The 18,831-nt window shown below is 52.5% G+C and overlaps 1 protein-coding gene across 1 annotated transcript in view; it reads right to left on the bottom strand.

The window, feature by feature from the left end:
• Positions 1 to 16,600: 16,600 nt before the first annotated feature.
• The window catches only part of MEGF8 (multiple EGF like domains 8), a 57,246-nt gene continuing 55,015 nt past the window's right edge, over positions 16,601 to 18,831 (bottom strand). Inside the window, exon 43 of the mRNA XM_072113773.1 lies at positions 16,601 to 18,193. Coding sequence (XP_071969874.1) covers positions 16,961 to 18,193 — 1,233 coding nt within the window. The 3' untranslated portion in view covers positions 16,601 to 16,960. The remainder of the gene's footprint in view (positions 18,194 to 18,831) is intronic.

Here is an 18,831-nt window from a genome sequence, read left to right as displayed (position 1 = left end):
AGGGGGTCGGGGGGGGAGCAATGGCCGCCTCTACGGACCCCGGACCACCGCGCACACGTCCTATTAACCCCGGTGTCACAGAGAGAAATGGTGACTGGAATTACAGGAAGGTCCTAGAATCCGGGGATTTCCCCAGATCATTGCTCTCCGGGCCTGTAGGCCCAAAGTGTCCGGTACCAAACCCAGACAGAGGTCTACGAGTATGTGTGATGTACGGGAGGAGGACTACGAGTATGTGTGATGTACGGGAGGAGGACTACGAGTATGTGTGATGTACGGGAGGAGGACTACGAGTATGTGTGATGTACGGGAGGAGGACTACGAGTATGTGTGATGTACGGGAGGAGGACTACGAGTATGTGTGATGTACGGGAGGAGGACTACGAGTATGTGTGATGTACAGGAGGAGGACTACGAGTATGTGTGATGTACGGGAGGAGGACTACGAGTATGTGTGATGTACGGGAGGAGGATTACGAGTATGTGTGATGTACAGGAGGAGGACTACGACTATGTGTGATGTACGGAAGGAGGACTACGAGTATGTGTGATGTACAGGAGGACTACGAGTATGTGTGATGTACGGGAGGAGGACTACGAGTATGTGTGATGTACAGGAGGAGAACTACGAGTATGTGTGATGTACGGGAGGAGGATTACGAGTATGTGTGATGTACGGGAGGAGGACTACGAGTATGTGTGATGTACGGGAGGAGGACTACGAGTATGTGTGATGTACAGGAGGAGAACTACGAGTATGTGTGATGTACGGGAGGAGGACTACGAGTATGTGTGATGTACAGGAGGAGGACTACGAGTATGTGTGATGTACGGGGGGAGGACTACGAGTATGTGTGATGTACGGGAGGAGGACTACGAGTATGTGTGATGTACGGGAGGAGGACTACGAGTATGTGTGATGTACGGGAGGAGGACTACGAGTATGTGTGATGTACGGGAGGAGGACTACGAGTATGTGTGATGTACGGGAGGAGGACTACGAGTATGTGTGATGTACGGGAGGAGGACTACGAGTATGTGTGATGTACGGGAGGAGGACTACGAGTATGTGTGATGTACGGGAGGAGGACTACGAGTATGTGTGATGTACGGGAGGAGGACTACGAGTATGTGTGATGTACGGGAGGAGGACTACGAGTATGTGTGATGTACGGGAGGAGGACTACGAGTATGTGTGATGTACGGGAGGAGGACTACGAGTATGTGTGATGTACAGGAGGAGGACTACGAGTATGTGTGATGTACGGGAGGAGGACTACGAGTATGTGTGATGTACGGGAGGAGGACTACGAGTATGTGTGATGTACGGGAGGAGGACTACGAGTATGTGTGATGTACGGGAGGAGGACTACGAGTATGTGTGATGTACAGGAGGAGGACTACGAGTATGTGTGATGTACGGGAGGAGGACTACGAGTATGTGTGATGTACGGGAGGAGGACTACGAGTATGTGTGATGTACGGGAGGACTACGAGTATGTGTGATGTACGGGAGGAGGACTACGAGTATGTGTGATGTACGGGAGGAGGACTACGAGTATGTGTGATGTACGGGAGGAGGACTACGAGTATGTGTGATGTACAGGAGTACTACGAGTATGTGTGATGTACGGGAGGAGGACTACGAGTATGTGTGATGTACAGGAGGACTACGAGTATGTGTGATGTACGGGAGGACTACAAGTATGTGTGATGTACGGGAGGACTACAAGTATGTGTGATGTACGGGCGTAGGACTACGAGTATGTGTGATGTACGGGCGTAGGACTACGAGTATGTGTGATGTACGGGCGTAGGACTACGAGTATGTGTGATGTACGGGAGGAGGACTACGAGTATGTGTGATGTACGGGAGGACTACGAGTATGTGTGATGTACGGGAGGAGGACTACGAGTATGTGTGATGTACGGGAGGAGGACTACGAGTATGTGTGATGTACAGGAGGAGGACTACGAGTATGTGTGATGTACGGGAGGAGGACTACGAGTATGTGTGATGTACGGGAGGAGGACTACGAGTATGTGTGATGTACGGGAGGAGGACTACGAGTATGTGTGATGTACGGGAGGAGGACTACGAGTATGTGTGATGTACGGGAGGAGGAGGTCTACGAGTATGTGTGATGTACGGGAGGAGGACTACGAGTATGTGTGATGTACGGGAGGAGGACTACGAGTATGTGTGATGTACGGGAGGAGGACTACGAGTATGTGTGATGTACGGGAGGAGGACTACGAGTATGTGTGATGTACGGGAGGAGGACTACGAGTATGTGTGATGTACGAGAGGAGGACTACGAGTATGTGTGATGTACGGGAGGAGGACTACGAGTATGTGTGATGTACGGGAGGAGGACTACGAGTATGTGTGATGTACGGGAGGAGGACTACGAGTATGTGTGATGTACAGGAGGACTACGAGTATGTGTGATGTACAGGAGGAGGACTACGAGTATGTGTGATGTACGGGAGGAGGACTACGAGTATGTGTGATGTACGGGAGGACTACGAGTATGTGTGATGTACGGGAGGAGGACTACGAGTATGTGTGATGTACGGGAGGAGGACTACGAGTATGTGTGATGTACGGGAGGAGGACTACGAGTATGTGTGATGTACGAGAGGAGGACTACGAGTATGTGTGATGTACGAGAGGAGGACTACGAGTATGTGTGATGTACGGGAGGAGGACTACGAGTATGTGTGATGTACGGGAGGAGGACTACGAGTATGTATGATGTACGGGAGGAGGACTACGAGTATGTGTGATGTACAGGAGGACTACGAGTATGTGTGATGTACAGGAGGACTACGAGTATGTGTGATGTACAGGAGGAGGACTACGAGTATGTGTGATGTACGGGAGGAGGACTACGAGTATGTGTGATGTACGAGAGGAGGACTACGAGTATGTGTGATGTACGAGAGGAGGACTACGAGTATGTGTGATGTACGGGAGGAGGACTACGAGTATGTGTGATGTACGGGAGGAGGACTACGAGTATGTATGATGTACGGGAGGAGGACTACGAGTATGTGTGATGTACAGGAGGACTACGAGTATGTGTGATGTACAGGAGGACTACGAGTATGTGTGATGTACAGGAGGAGGACTACGAGTATGTGTGATGTACGGGAGGAGGACTACGAGTATGTGTGATGTACGGGAGGAGGACTACGAGTATGTGTGATGTACGGGAGGAGGACTACGAGTATGTGTGATGTACGGGAGGACTACGAGTATGTGTGATGTACGGGAGGAGGACTACGAGTATGTGTGATGTACAGGAGGAGGACTACGAGTATGTGTGATGTACAGGAGGACTACGAGTATGTGTGATGTACGGGAGGAGGACTACGAGTATGTGTGATGTACAGGAGGACTACGAGTATGTGTGATGTACAGGAGGACTACGAGTATGTGTGATGTACGGGAGGACTACAAGTATGTGTGATGTACGGGAGGACTACGAGTATGTGTGATGTACGGGAGGACTACGAGTATGTGTGATGTACTGGCGTAGGACTACGAGTATGTGTGATGTACGGGAGGAGGACTACGAGTATGTGTGATGTACGGGAGGACTACGAGTATGTGTGATGTACGGGAGGAGGACTACGAGTATGTGTGATGTACGGGAGGAGGACTACGAGTATGTGTGATGTACGGGAGGAGGACTACGAGTATGTGTGATGTACGGGAGGAGGACTACGAGTATGTGTGATGTACGGGAGGAGGACTACGAGTATGTGTGATGTACGGGAGGAGGACTACGAGTATGTGTGATGTACGGGAGGAGGACTACGAGTATGTGTGATGTACGGGAGGAGGAGGTCTACGAGTATGTGTGATGTACGGGAGGAGGAGGTCTGCGAGTATGTGTGATGTACGGGAGGAGGACTACGAGTATGTGTGATGTACGGGAGGAGGACTACGAGTATGTGTGATGTACGGGAGGAGGACTACGAGTATGTGTGATGTACGGGAGGAGGACTACGAGTATGTGTGATGTACGGGAGGAGGACTACGAGTATGTGTGATGTACGAGAGGAGGACTACGAGTATGTGTGATGTACGGGAGGAGGACTACGAGTATGTGTGATGTACGGGAGGAGGACTACGAGTATGTGTGATGTACGGGAGGAGGACTACGAGTATGTGTGATGTACGGGAGGAGGACTACGAGTATGTGTGATGTACGGGAGGAGGACTACGAGTATGTGTGATGTACGGGAGGAGGACTACGAGTATGTGTGATGTACGGGAGAAGGACTACGAGTATGTGTGATGTACGGGAGAAGGACTACGAGTATGTGTGATGTACGGGAGGAGGACTACGAGTATGTGTGATGTACGGGAGGAGGACTACGAGTATGTGTGATGTACAGGAGGAGGACTACAAGTATGTGTGATGTACGGGAGGAGGACTACGAGTATGTGTGATGTACGGGAGGAGGACTACGAGTATGTGTGATGTACAGGAGGACTACGAGTATGTGTGATGTACGGGAGGAGGACTACGAGTATGTGTGATGTACGGGAGGAGGACTACGAGTATGTGTGATGTACAGGAGGACTACGAGTATGTGTGATGTACGGGAGGAGGACTACGAGTATGTGTGATGTACGGGAGGAGGACTACGAGTATGTGTGATGTACGGGAGGAGGACTACGAGTATGTGTGATGTACAGGAGGACTACGAGTATGTGTGATGTACAGGAGGACTACGAGTATGTGTGATGTACGGGAGGAGGACTACGAGTATGTGTGATGTACGGGAGGAGGACTACGAGTATGTGTGATGTACGGGAGGAGGACTACGAGTATGTGTGATGTACAGGAGGACTACGAGTATGTGTGATGTACGGGAGGAGGACTACGAGTATGTGTGATGTACGGGAGGAGGACTACGAGTATGTGTGATGTACGGGAGGAGGACTACGAGTATGTGTGATGTACAGGAGGACTACGAGTATGTGTGATGTACAGGAGGACTACGAGTATGTGTGATGTACGGGAGGAGGACTACGAGTATGTGTGATGTACGGGAGGAGGACTACGAGTATGTGTGATGTACGGGAGGAGGACTACGAGTATGTGTGATGTACGGGAGGAGGACTACGAGTATGTGTGATGTACGGGAGGAGGACTACGAGTATGTGTGATGTACGGGAGGAGGACTACGAGTATGTGTGATGTAGTGGAGGAGGACTACGAGTATGTGTGATGTACGGGAGGAGGACTACGAGTATGTGTGATGTAAGGGAGGACTACGAGTATGTGTGATGTACGGGAGGAGGACTACGAGTATGTGTGATGTACGGGAGGAGGACTACGAGTATGTGTGATGTACGGGAGGAGGACTACGAGTATGTGTGATGTACGGGAGGAGGACTACGAGTATGTGTGATGTACGGGAGGAGGACTACGAGTATGTGTGATGTACGGGAGGAGGACTACGAGTATGTGTGATGTACGGGAGGAGGACTACGAGTATGTGTGATGTACGGGAGAAGGACTACGAGTATGTGTGATGTACGGGAGGAGGACTACGAGTATGTGTGATGTACGGGAGGAGGACTACGAGTATGTGTGATGTACGGGAGGAGGACTACGAGTATGTGTGATGTACAGGAGGAGGACTACAAGTATGTGTGATGTACGGGAGGAGGACTACGAGTATGTGTGATGTACGGGAGGAGGACTACGAGTATGTGTGATGTACAGGAGGACTACGAGTATGTGTGATGTACGGGAGGAGGACTACGAGTATGTGTGATGTACGGGAGGAGGACTACGAGTATGTGTGATGTACAGGAGGACTACGAGTATGTGTGATGTACGGGAGGAGGACTACGAGTATGTGTGATGTACGGGAGGAGGACTACGAGTATGTGTGATGTACAGGAGGACTACGAGTATGTGTAATGTACGGGAGGAGGACTACGAGTATGTGTGATGTACGGGAGGAGGACTACAAGTATGTGTGATGTACGGGAGGAGGACTACGAGTATGTGTGATGTACGGGAGGAGGACTACGAGTATGTGTGATGTACGGGAGGAGGACTACGAGTATGTGTGATGTAGTGGAGGAGGACTACGAGTATGTGTGATGTACGGGAGGAGGACTACGAGTATGTGTGATGTACGGGAGGACTACGAGTGTGTGTGATGTACGGGAGGACTACGAGTATGTGTGATGTACGGGAGGAGGACTACGAGTATGTGCGATGTACGGGAGGAGGACTACGAGTATGTGCGATGTATGGGAGGAGGACTACGAGTATGTGTGATGTACGGGAGGAGGACTACGAGTATGTGTGATGTACGGGAGGAGGACTACGAGTATGTGTGATGTACAGGAGGACTACGAGTATGTGTGATGTCCGGGAGGAGGACTACGAGTATGTGTGATGTACAGGAGGACTACGACTATGTGCGATGTACGGGAGGAGGACTACAAGTATGTGTGATGTACGGGAGGAGGACTACGAGTATGTGTGATGTACGGGAGGACTACGAGTATGTGTGATGTACGGGAGGAGGACTACGAGTATGTGTGATGTACAGGAGGAGGACTACGAGTATGTGTGATGTACGGGAGGAGGACTACGAGTATGTGTGATGTACGGGAGGAGGACTACGAGTATGTGTGATGTCCGGGAGGAGGACTACGAGTATGTGTGATGTACGGGAGGAGGACTACGAGTATGTGTGATGTACGGGAGGAGGACTACGAGTATGTGTGATGTACGGGAGGAGGACTACGAGTATGTGTGATGTAGTGGAGGAGGACTACGAGTATGTGTGATGTACGGGAGGAGGACTACGAGTATGTGTGATGTACGGGAGGAGGACTACGAGTATGTGTGATGTACGGGAGGAGGACTACGAGTATGTGTGATGTACGGGAGGAGGACTACGAGTATGTGTGATGTAGTGGAGGAGGACTACGAGTATGTGTGATGTACGGGAGGAGGACTACGAGTATGTGTGATGTACGGGAGGAGGACTACGAGTATGTGTGATGTACGGGAGGAGGACTACGAGTATGTGTGATGTACGGGAGGAGGACTACGAGTATGTGTGATGTACGGGAGGAGGACTACGAGTACGTGTGATGTACGGGAGGAGGACTACGAGTATGTGTGATGTACGGGAGGAGGACTACGAGTACGTGTGATTCACGGGAGGAGGACTACGAGTATGTGTGATGTACAGGAGGACTACGAGTATGTGTGATGTACGGGAGGAGGACTACGAGTATGTGTGATGTACGGGAGGAGGACTACAAGTATGTGTGATGTACGGGAGGAGGACTACGAGTATGTGTGATGTACGGGAGGAGGACTACGAGTATGTGTGATGTACGGGAGGAGGACTACGAGTATGTGTGATGTAGTGGAGGAGGACTACGAGTATGTGTGATGTACGGGAGGAGGACTACGAGTATGTGTGATGTACGGGAGGACTACGAGTGTGTGTGATGTACGGGAGGACTACGAGTATGTGTGATGTACGGGAGGAGGACTACGAGTATGTGTGATGTGCGGGAGGAGGACTACGAGTATGTGTGATGTACGGGAGGAGGACTACGAGTATGTGTGATGTACGGGAGGAGGACTACGAGTATGTGTGATGTACAGGAGGACTACGAGTATGTGTGATGTCCGGGAGGAGTACTACGAGTATGTGTGATGTACAGGAGGACTACGACTATGTGCGATGTACGGGAGGAGGACTACAAGTATGTGTGATGTACGGGAGGAGGACTACGAGTATGTGTGATGTACGGGAGGACTACGAGTATGTGTGATGTACGGGAGGAGGACTACGAGTATGTGTGATGTACAGGAGGACTACGAGTATGTGTGATGTACGGGAGGAGGACTACGAGTATGTGTGATGTCCGGGAGGAGGACTACGAGTATGTGTGATGTACAGGAGGACTACGAGTATGTGTGATGTACGGGAGGAGGACTACGAGTATGTGTGATGTACAGGAGGACTACGAGTATGTGTGATGTACGGGAGGAGGACTACGAGTATGTGTGATGTACGGGAGGAGGACTACAAGTATGTGTGATGTACGGGAGGAGGACTACGAGTACGTGTGATGTACGGGAGGAGGACTACGAGTACGTGTGATGTACGGGAGGAGGACTACAAGTATGTGTGATGTAGTGGAGGAGGACTACGAGTATGTGTGATGTACGGGAGGAGGACTACGAGTATGTGTGATGTACGGGAGGACTACGAGTGTGTGTGATGTACGGGAGGACTACGAGTATGTGTGATGTACGGGAGGAGGACTACGAGTATGTGTGATGTGCGGGAGGAGGACTACGAGTATGTGTGATGTACGGGAGGAGGACTACGAGTATGTGTGATGTACGGGAGGAGGACTACGAGTATGTGTGATGTACGGGAGGAGGACTACGAGTATGTGTGATGTACAGGAGGACTACGAGTATGTGTGATGTCCGGGAGGAGTACTACGAGTATGTGTGATGTACAGGAGGACTACGACTATGTGCGATGTACGGGAGGAGGACTACAAGTATGTGTAATGTACGGGAGGAGGACTACGAGTATGTGTGATGTACGGGAGGACTACGAGTATGTGTGATGTACGGGAGGAGGACTACGAGTATGGGTGATGTACAGGAGGACTACGAGTATGTGTGATGTACGGGAGGAGGACTACGAGTATGTGTGATGTCCGGGAGGAGGACTACGAGTATGTGTGATGTACGGGAGGAGGACTACGAGTATGTGTGATGTACGGGAGGAGGACTACGAGTATGTGTGATGTACAGGAGGAGGACTACGAGTACGTGTGATGTACGGGAGGACTACGAGTACGTGTGATGTACGGGAGGAGGACTACGAGTACGTGTGATGTACGGGAGGAGGACTACGAGTACGTGTGATGTACGGGAGGAGGACTACGAGTACGTGTGATGTACGGGAGGAGGACTACGAGTACGTGTGATGTACGGGAGGAGGACTACGAGTACGTGTGATGTACGGGAGGAGGACTACGAGTACGTGTGATGTACGGGAGGAGGACTACGAGTACGTGTGATGTACGGGAGGAGGACTACGAGTACGTGTGATGTACGGGAGGAGGACTACGAGTACGTGTGATGTACGGGAGGAGGACTACGAGTACGTGTGATGTACGGGAGGAGGACTACGAGTACGTGTGATGTACGGGAGGAGGACTACGAGTACGTGTGATGTACGGGAGGAGGACTACGAGTACGTGTGATGTACGGGAGGAGGACTACGAGTATGTGTGATGTACGGGAGGAGGACTACGAGTATGTGTGATGTACGGGAGGAGGACTACGAGTATGTGTGATGTACGGGAGGAGGACTACGAGTATGTGTGATGTACGGGAGGAGGACTACGAGTATGTGTGATGTACGGGAGGAGGACTACGAGTATGTGTGATGTACGGGAGGAGGACTACGAGTATGTGTGATGTACGGGAGGAGGACTACGAGTATGTGTGATGTACGGGAGGAGGACTACGAGTATGTGTGATGTACGGGAGGAGGACTACGAGTATGTGTGATGTACGGGAGGAAGACTATGAGTATGTGTGATGTACGGGAGGACTACGAGTATGTGTGATGTACGGGAGGAGGACTACGAGTATGTGTGATGTACGGGAGGAGGACTACGAGTATGTGTGATGTACAGGAGGACTACGAGTATGTGTGATGTACGGGAGGAGGACTACGAGTATGTGTGATGTACAGGAGGACTACGAGTATGTGTGATGTACGGGAGGAGGACTACGAGTATGTGTGATGTACGGGAGGAGGACTACGAGTATGTGTGATGTACGGGAGGAGGACTACGAGTATGTGTGATGTACGGGAGGAGGACTACGAGTATGTGTGATGTACGGGAGGAGGACTACGAGTATGTGTGATGTAGTGGAGGAGGACTACGAGTATGTGTGATGTACGGGAGGAGGACTACGAGTATGTGTGATGTACGGGAGGACTACGAGTGTGTGTGATGTACAGGAGGACTACGAGTATGTGTGATGTACGGGAGGAGGACTACGAGTATGTGTGATGTACGGGAGGAGGACTACATGTATGTGTGATGTACGGGAGGAGGACTACGAGTATGTGTGATGTACGGGAGGAGGACTACGAGTGTGTGATGTACGGGAGGAGGACTACGAGTATGTGTGATGTACGGGAGGAGGACTACGAGTATGTGTGATGTACGGGAGGACTACGAGTGTGTGTGATGTACGGGAGGACTACGAGTATGTGTGATGTACGGGAGGAGGACTACGAGTATGTGTGATGTGCGGGAGGAGGACTACGAGTATGTGTGATGTACGGGAGGAGGACTACGAGTATGTGTGATGTACGGGAGGAGGACTACGAGTATGTGTGATGTACAGGAGGACTACGAGTATGTGTGATGTCCGGGAGGAGGACTACGAGAATGTGTGATGTACAGGAGGACTACGACTATGTGCGATGTACGGGAGGAGGACTACAAGTATGTGTGATGTACGGGAGGAGGACTACGAGTATGTGTGATGTACGGGAGGAGGACTACGAGTATGTGTGATGTACGGGAGGACTACGAGTATGTGTGATGTACGGGAGGAGGACTACGAGTATGTGTGATGTACAGGAGGACTACGACTATGTACGATGTACGGGAGGAGGACTACGAGTATGCGTGATGTACGGGAGGAGTACGAGTATGTGTGATGTACGGGAGGAGGACTACGAGTATGTGTGATGTACGGGAGGAGGACTCCGAGTATGTGTGATGTACGGGAGGAGGACTACGAGTATGTGTGATGTACGGGAGGACTACGAGTATGTGTGATGTACGGGAGGAGGACTACGAGTATGTGTGATGTACGGGAGGAGGACTACGAGTATGTGTGATGTACGGGAGGAGGACTACGAGTATGTGTGATGTACGGGAGGAGGACTACGAGTATGTGTGATGTACGGGAGGAGGACTACGAGTATGTGTGATGTCCGGGAGGAGGACTACGAGTATGTGTGATGTACAGGAGGACTACGACTATGTGCGATGTACGGGAGGAGGACTACAAGTACGTGTGATGTACGGGAGGAGGACTACGAGTACGTGTGATGTACGGGAGGAGGACTACGAGTACGTGTGATGTACGGGAGGAGGACTACGAGTACGTGTGATGTACGGGAGGAGGACTACGAGTACGTGTGATGTACGGGAGGAGGACTACGAGTACGTGTGATGTACGGGAGGAGGACTACGAGTACGTGTGATGTACGGGAGGAGGACTACGAGTACGTGTGATGTACGGGAGGAGGACTACGAGTATGTGTGATGTACGGGAGGAGGACTACGAGTATGTGTGATGTACGGGAGGAGGACTACGACTATGTGCGATGTACGGGAGGAGGACTACGAGTATGCGTGATGTACAGGAGGAGTACGAGTATGTGTGATGTACGGGAGGAGGACTACGAGTATGTGTGATGTCCGGGAGGAGGACTACGAGTATGTGTGATGTACAGGAGGACTACGAGTATGTGTGATGTACGGGAGGAGGACTACGAGTATGTGTGATGTACGGGAGGAGGACTACGAGTATGTGTGATGTACGGGAGGAGGACTACGAGTATGTGTGATGTACGGGAGGAGGACTACGAGTATGTGTGATGTACGGGAGGAGGACTACGAGTATGTGTGATGTACGGGAGGAGGACTACGAGTATGTGTGATGTACGGGAGGAGGACTACGAGTATGTGTGATGTACGGGAGGACTACGAGTATGTGTGATGTACGGGAGGAGGACTACGAGTATGTGTGATGTACAGGAGGAGGACTACGAGTATGTGTGATGTACGGGAGGAGGACTACGAGTATGTGTGATGTACGGGAGGAGGACTACGAGTATGTGTGATGTACAGGAGGAGGACTACGAGTATGTGTGATGTACGGGAGGAGGACTACGAGTATGTGTGATGTACGGGAGGAGGACTACGAGTATGTGTGATGTACAGGAGGAGGACTACGAGTATGTGTGATGTACGGGAGGAGGACTACGAGTATGTGTGATGTACAGGAGGAGGACTACGAGTATGTGTGATGTACGGGAGGAGGACTACGAGTATGTGTGATGTACGGGAGGAGGACTACGAGTATGTGTGATGTACGGGAGGAGGACTACGAGTATGTGTGATGTACGGAAGGAGGACTACGAGTATGTGTGATGTACGGGAGGAGGACTACGAGTATGTGTGATGTACGGGAGGAGGACTACGAGTATGTGTGATGTACGGGAGGACTACGAGTATGTGTGATGTACGGGAGGAGGACTACGAGTATGTGTGATGTACGGGAGGAGGACTACGAGTATGTGTTATGTACAGGAGGAGGACTACGAGTATGTGTGATGTACGGGAGGAGGACTACGAGTATGTGTGATGTACGGGAGGAGGACTACGAGTATGTGTGATGTACAGGAGGAGGACTACGAGTATGTGTGATGTACAGGAGGACTACGAGTATGTGTGATGTACGGGAGGAGGACTACGAGTACGTGTGATGTACGGGAGGAGGACTACGAGTATGTGTGATGTACGGGAGGAGGACTACGAGTATGTGTGATGTACGGGAGGAGGACTACGAGTATGTGTGATGTACGGGAGGAGGACTACGAGTATGTGTGATGTACGGGAGGAGTACGAGTATGTGCGATGTCCGGGAGGAGGACTACGAGTATGTGTGATGTACGGGAGGAGGACTACAAGTATGTGTGATGTACGGGAGGAGTACGAGTATGCGTGATGTACGGGAGGAGTACGAGTATGTGTGATGTACGGGAGGAGGTCTTTGATCCTGTGATCCTGCAGCCTGTGCAGTGAGTGTGCACTCAGCTCTGGGTGAGGTTGTAGCATCCGTATTGTGGCCCCTGATGAAGCAGTAATGGCGGCCATATCTGTTGTCACCCAGCTTTCCCAGGAGCCAGTATAAAGGATGTCCAGGCTCAGTGTCTGGGTGGTAGGGGCCGGGGGTCTTGGCACTACAATGGCGTCTAATTGGGGGCCATTTGGCTTGTGTAATGGCCGGCGCACCACTCGCTGCCTATTGACGTACACGGATACAGTGAAACGACTTTGCAGCTGTAATAAAATTATACTGTTAGGATAATTGTTTGGCGCGGTCCAGGCGGGGGTTACCCTGACAACCTCGCAGGATTGCTGCCCCTTTAATGCGAAGAGCTGTGAGGTCATTTAGAAAATTACAGCGCGAAATAACGGAGCAGAAAGCGCCGACAACGATTTTTGAGCAATTCTGAAGAATATCGGCGGCCGAGTAAAAAGCCTCATTGTCTTGTTGTGTGCAAACAGTGAAAATGAGAAGCGATTGAGGGAGCGAGCGAGGAGCGGCGCCGGGCCAGGCACAAAGGGGTTAAAAGATCGATCTAATGACGCCGAGGCCTCGGCAGGAGACGGACCCAAGCCAACAGAGAGTTAATGATCAGAACATTGCCTCCTGCAGCCAAAGGGTCCACTAATAATCTGTGGCCCTAGAAATCACTCAGTAGGGCCCCTAAAGCCAAGATCCATATGGGCCCGAGTTATAGGGCCAGCGGGTGGACATGTTCTGTCCACTATATCCCCTCTGGGGCAAGGTGTTGCCTTGATTTTCCATCATTTTCAGGTCATAGTTCCTTGGGGGTGGGGCTTCCTGTAGAAAAGGTCTCCGCCCATGAGCAATGGAGACGTGACCATCCTTACTCTTCAGAGTCTAAACTCTGTAGTAAATACAGCGGTGTGTAGGTAAATCTGTTGACCCTTTACTATAGCGGTCCACAGACCTCTCTCCATCTGATTGGTTGGCAGATGTTGCCCCACTTTTCCCATGACTCTTTGGAGCACCGGTGTAGTCCACCTAGGACAGGGCTCCTGAAGCTTGCTGTTGCAATGCTCTTCACATGAATTTTGGGCTGATCAATACAGTTCCTGAAGGGAGGGGCTTGTTGTGGGGGATGTATTAGATCTATGAGCACCGGAGATGTGACTATTCCTCAGTCGCACCATAACAAACTCTGTAGTAATGACCTCGTTGTTTAACCCAAACCAGCAGTAGCACCTAAGCCCTGGCTGTTGGACTTCCTGTGACTTTTCGGACCACTCCTGTGCAGGCCTAAGGCTTGGTGTTGCTCTATCCATGGCTTTGGAACTGAACAGTTCTGCAGGGGAGGGGCTTGTTGTGGCGTCTTCTCCCATGAGCAGGGGGGAGGGGTGTGATCAGCCAGAGGCGTCCCAGAGCCTGCTCTGTGGTATGTACACCTATACCTAAAACCTACTCCCACTGATGCATTCCAAACCCCACCCATGGGGTGCCACGTGTAGCCATGATTGTTCCACAACTTTCCAGACAGCCCTTGTAATTCCTCTAGGAAAGAGGAGTCCTGGGGCCCGGTGCAGCATAGCATGCTATGCCTTTTAGCCATTCAATTTGGTTCCTCATGGGAGGGGCCAAGTAGAAATTGTCTCAGTAATATTAATGTAACAGGTCAGGCTAGAACTTCTCACTCCGGTAAGTGCGGCACCTTTATCTGGAGCGGGGGGGGGGGGGCGGTCCTCCATGTGTTCACCTCCTGCTACAACCACCTATAGACCAAACCTCCAGTAATTGGCAACTAGGTCTCGCCTTACCCTTCCAATGACCCAAGAGCAATAGGGGTGTGACCATTCAAGACCGATAACGACCTCCCTGGTGTTTGCACCTTAGTCTGAGGCATTAAGCATCTGTGACACTTACAGACAAGGCCGCTTATTCCTAAAACTCACCGCCGCCCCCCACCCCCCACCCACTGTCTGCCAGGTGTTGCCACACACTTCCCAGGACTCTTGGGGCAATTATTGTGGTGCCTCTGGGGTGGGGAGTCCTGGAGCATTTCCATGTTCTTCCAATCATCTACACATAAGGCAATGTCATTCCTCATGGGAGGAGCTTCCTGTAGACGTTGTCTCCACCCATGAGCAGTAAGGAGTTGGCCCCCCTGCGCAGAGCTGCTCTCTGTGGTAAGTACAAGCTGTCTGGTGCAGTAGTGATACAAGGATCCCCTCCTCACCACATGGGAGCCTCTATGGCACACAGACCCCGGTGTGAATAGGTTTTTAGGATGTTTTTTCAACCCCTGTCACAAGGCTGGTGTGTGATTGGCAGCTCGTAAACCCGGCCTTCCCTGATAGTGAGCGCGGCGCGTCCAGGTGTGACGCCAGGTGACGACCCGTAACCAGCAATTAACCCCGCCTCTCCCTCAGCCGCCTAATTGATCAATTACATACTAATTGGGGGAATGGTACAATGTGTCAGGAACACGGATGATGGACCCCAGGGGGACACAGGGGAAGGGGGCCCCACACTCACAGGCTCAGCATAGGCTGCTACTATAGCAGGGAGCATCTGGCTGACAACAGAGAGCAATAGAGAGACTCAAGTGTCACTTAAAGGGGTCCCTGTGGTAGGCAGGACATGATAGAGGCAATGTGACAACAGGCAAAGGGGGCGCTGTCCACGCAACAAGAGCAAAGAATCTGCCCCTATAAAACTGCCACCCAAGAGAAATCCTGGGCCCCTTTACCACGGCTCCACCAGGTGCGCCCCCCCCCACTACTGGACAACAGCAGGTGCCCGCCCCCCCCCACTGGACCCGAGTGTCCCCCCTCCACTACTGGACCCCAGTGCCCCACCCCCCAGCCCCCACTACTGGACAACAGCAGGTGCCCCCCCCCCACTACTGGACCCGAGTGTCCCCCCCCTCCACTACTGGCCCCCAGTGCCCCACCCCCCCGCCCCCACTACTGGACAACAGCAGGTGCCCCCCCCCCCCCCACTACTGGACCCGAGTGTCCCCCCTCCACTACTGGACCCCAGCAAGCTCTCCCCCCCCCCTCCCCCCACTACTGGACCCCAGCAGGTGTCCCCCTCCTGACTTATACAGGGGGTAGTGTAGAGGAGCAGCAGATGCACCAGACACATCACATTCTCCTACATCTGATATCAGGGAGATCTCACAGGACAGGACAGCAGCGCCCCCTCATGGACTCCTCACTGAATTGCTATGGAAAAGGACTGGGAAATGTATCTTTCAGATTGCAGCTCGTGCATGTGCTCACACTGCTGTGCTCTGTGCTCTCTACAGACAAATGTTAGCGCTTGTCCCTGGATAGATGCAGAGAGCACAGCAGTGTCAGGACATGTGCCCAGTGCACTTGGAGAAGCTGTAATCCAAGTGCACTGGGGGCCCCCGTGCTTTACACCTCTATAATCCAAGATTGTACACCGCGGCTCCAGTGCCCTCCCCTCCGCCTCCCCCGGGCAGTACACCGCGGCTCCAGCGCCCCCCCCCCCCCCCCCTCCTTGGCAGTACACCGCTGCTCTGTCCACTGGGGTCAGACACCTGCCAGGATTCGCTACACGTTGTGTGAGCTGGGGGTGGATCCGGATGTTATAGATGGATAATCCCGGACGAGCCCCCAACCTCTTCCCCCGATACAGACCTGGGCGGTGCGGACGCTGGACATGTTTATTGTACATTTTGCTCTGTAACAGCCTCCCATGCACAGCTCTATGTACAGGCCGTGGCCTCGCTACATACAACCCGTGGCTTAGTATATAGGACAAGCTCTGAGCCACAGACCGCAGCGCGTCATCGTAGTGTTTGTGTCGAATTCCCCAACATCCCCCCCCCCCCAATATAAAAAGTAATTGCACTAAATCATAAATATCGTCCATACATACAAAAATGTTAAATTAGCCCCCCGCCCCCCGCTAGTCTTTTAGGGGGTTGTACCCTTTAGTCAGTGCAGATCGGTCTCTTCCAGTACTGGCCCATTGTTAGCAGTTCTGCAGTCCTCCCCGAGGTCCACCCCTCACAGGGACATGCTTGTGAGGTTCTCGTGGCTGAGTAGTCCCTTCCTGGAGCTGCTGACCACGTGGCTGGGACCGCAGTACTCCTGAAGGTTATGTCGTAGAGTCACCAGGGCGGAGCCTAGGCACGCTCTATTGGGGGCTTGGGCCCCCCCGGGCAGCTGTAGAAGCAGAGTGACTACACCAGCCATGCCATCATCCGTGGGCTCAAGGGTGATGGGTCCGACCCGGAAGTTGGAATAGGTGTATCCCAGGAGCTGGGACAAGAAGGGGTCCGAATGACGTAACGAGGGAGGCTGCGGGGCCGAGGGGTCGTAAGACTTCAACCTGGGCTTGGATCGGTGGTGGTGGTGATGATGATGATGGTGGTGGTGATGGGGGAGAGATGGTAAGACAGGTCCCCCGGGGTGACACCCCACCATCTCCACATCCGGGTGGAAGTAGACCGTCAGCTTGGCGAAGGGCCTGCTGGCCATCTTACTCATCTCCTGCAGGTGGCGCCGCTGCTCCCGGCGCACGTCCAGCCATTGCTTCACCTTCCAGAGGAGGACGCAGGCCGAGAGGAAGAGGAAGAAGCAGCTGAAGAAGACGGAGAAGAAGACGAAGAGGTCGATGTGCGCCTGGTCCTGCCGGAAGAAGAGCAGCCCCTGCGACTCCCCGGAGCCCCCGCTGGCGTTGCCCAGGAGCAGCAGGTAGAAGCGGCTGTTCTTCAGGGTGTGCAGCTCGTGGGGGTAAGTGATGACCACCCGGTCCCGGACCCCGCGGACTATCAGCACCGTCTGCTGATTACGGACTGTGATGTAGGTGATCAGACCCTTGGGACGTTCCTCACGGAGCCACGAGGATTTGGCGAGGGCCGTCCATGAGCTATTGATCAGAGAGGCAGCGGTGAGGGGCTCCGGACCCCCCGAGGCCTCGCCATCCGCTATCCGCACAGAGTGGACCCCCGTTACTGTGTCCACATCCACAGCAAAGCTCTCGGGAGAGGTGGACACGAAGACATCAACGCAACCGAACGTCACGTCCACCGTCACTCTGATGTCCACGTTGGTGAACTTGGGCTGCACCCCAAAAAACACGCTGCGCCCGTACGGGAGGTTCTGGATGTTCGGCTCGTGGAAGCAGTTACTCTGTGACGTCGGGTCGAAGCAATACTCCTGCTCCACCGTCATGAGGCGGTAACACTGGCGGCCGCTCACCGGGTTCCCATGGAAGGAGTCCTTACACTTAGCGCACTGCAGGGAAGACACAACATTATCAGAGGTTCTGCAGCAGCTGAGGTGTGTATGATGATGCTCTGCAGCAGCTGAGGTGTGTATGATGAGGTTCTGCAGCACCTGAGGTGTGTATGATGAGGCTATACAGCAGCTGAGGTGTGTATGATGAGGCTCTGCAGCAGCTGAGGTGTGTATGATGAGGCTCTGCAGCAGCTGAGGTGTGTATGATGAGGCTCTGCAGCAGCTGAGGTGTGTATGGTGATGTTCTGCAGCAGCTGAGGTGTGTATAATGAGGTTCTGCAGCAGCTGAGGTGTGTATGATGAGGCTCTGCAGCAGCTGAGGTGTGTATGATGAGGCTCTGCAGCAGCTGAGGTATGTATGGTAATGTTCTGCAGCAGCTGAGGTGTGTATGGTGATGTTCTGCAGCAGCTGAGGTGTGTATGGTGATGTTCTGCAGCAGCTGAGGTGTGTATAATGAGGTTCTGCAGCAGCTGAGGTGTGTATGATGAGGCTCTGCAGCAGCTGAGGTGTGTATGGTGATGTTCTGCAGCAGCTGAGGTGTGTATGATGAGGTTCTGCAGCAGCTGAGGTGTGTATGATGAGGTTCTGCAGCAGCTGAGGTGTGTATGATGAGGTCCTGCAGCAGCTGAGGTGT

Source organism: Engystomops pustulosus, chromosome 6 (genome assembly GCF_040894005.1).
Source record: "Engystomops pustulosus chromosome 6, aEngPut4.maternal, whole genome shotgun sequence".
NCBI classification, from domain to species: Eukaryota; Metazoa; Chordata; class Amphibia; order Anura; family Leptodactylidae; genus Engystomops; species Engystomops pustulosus.
Note: the sequence above shows the minus strand (reverse complement) of the source record. Positions and strands in the feature narration are given on the sequence as shown.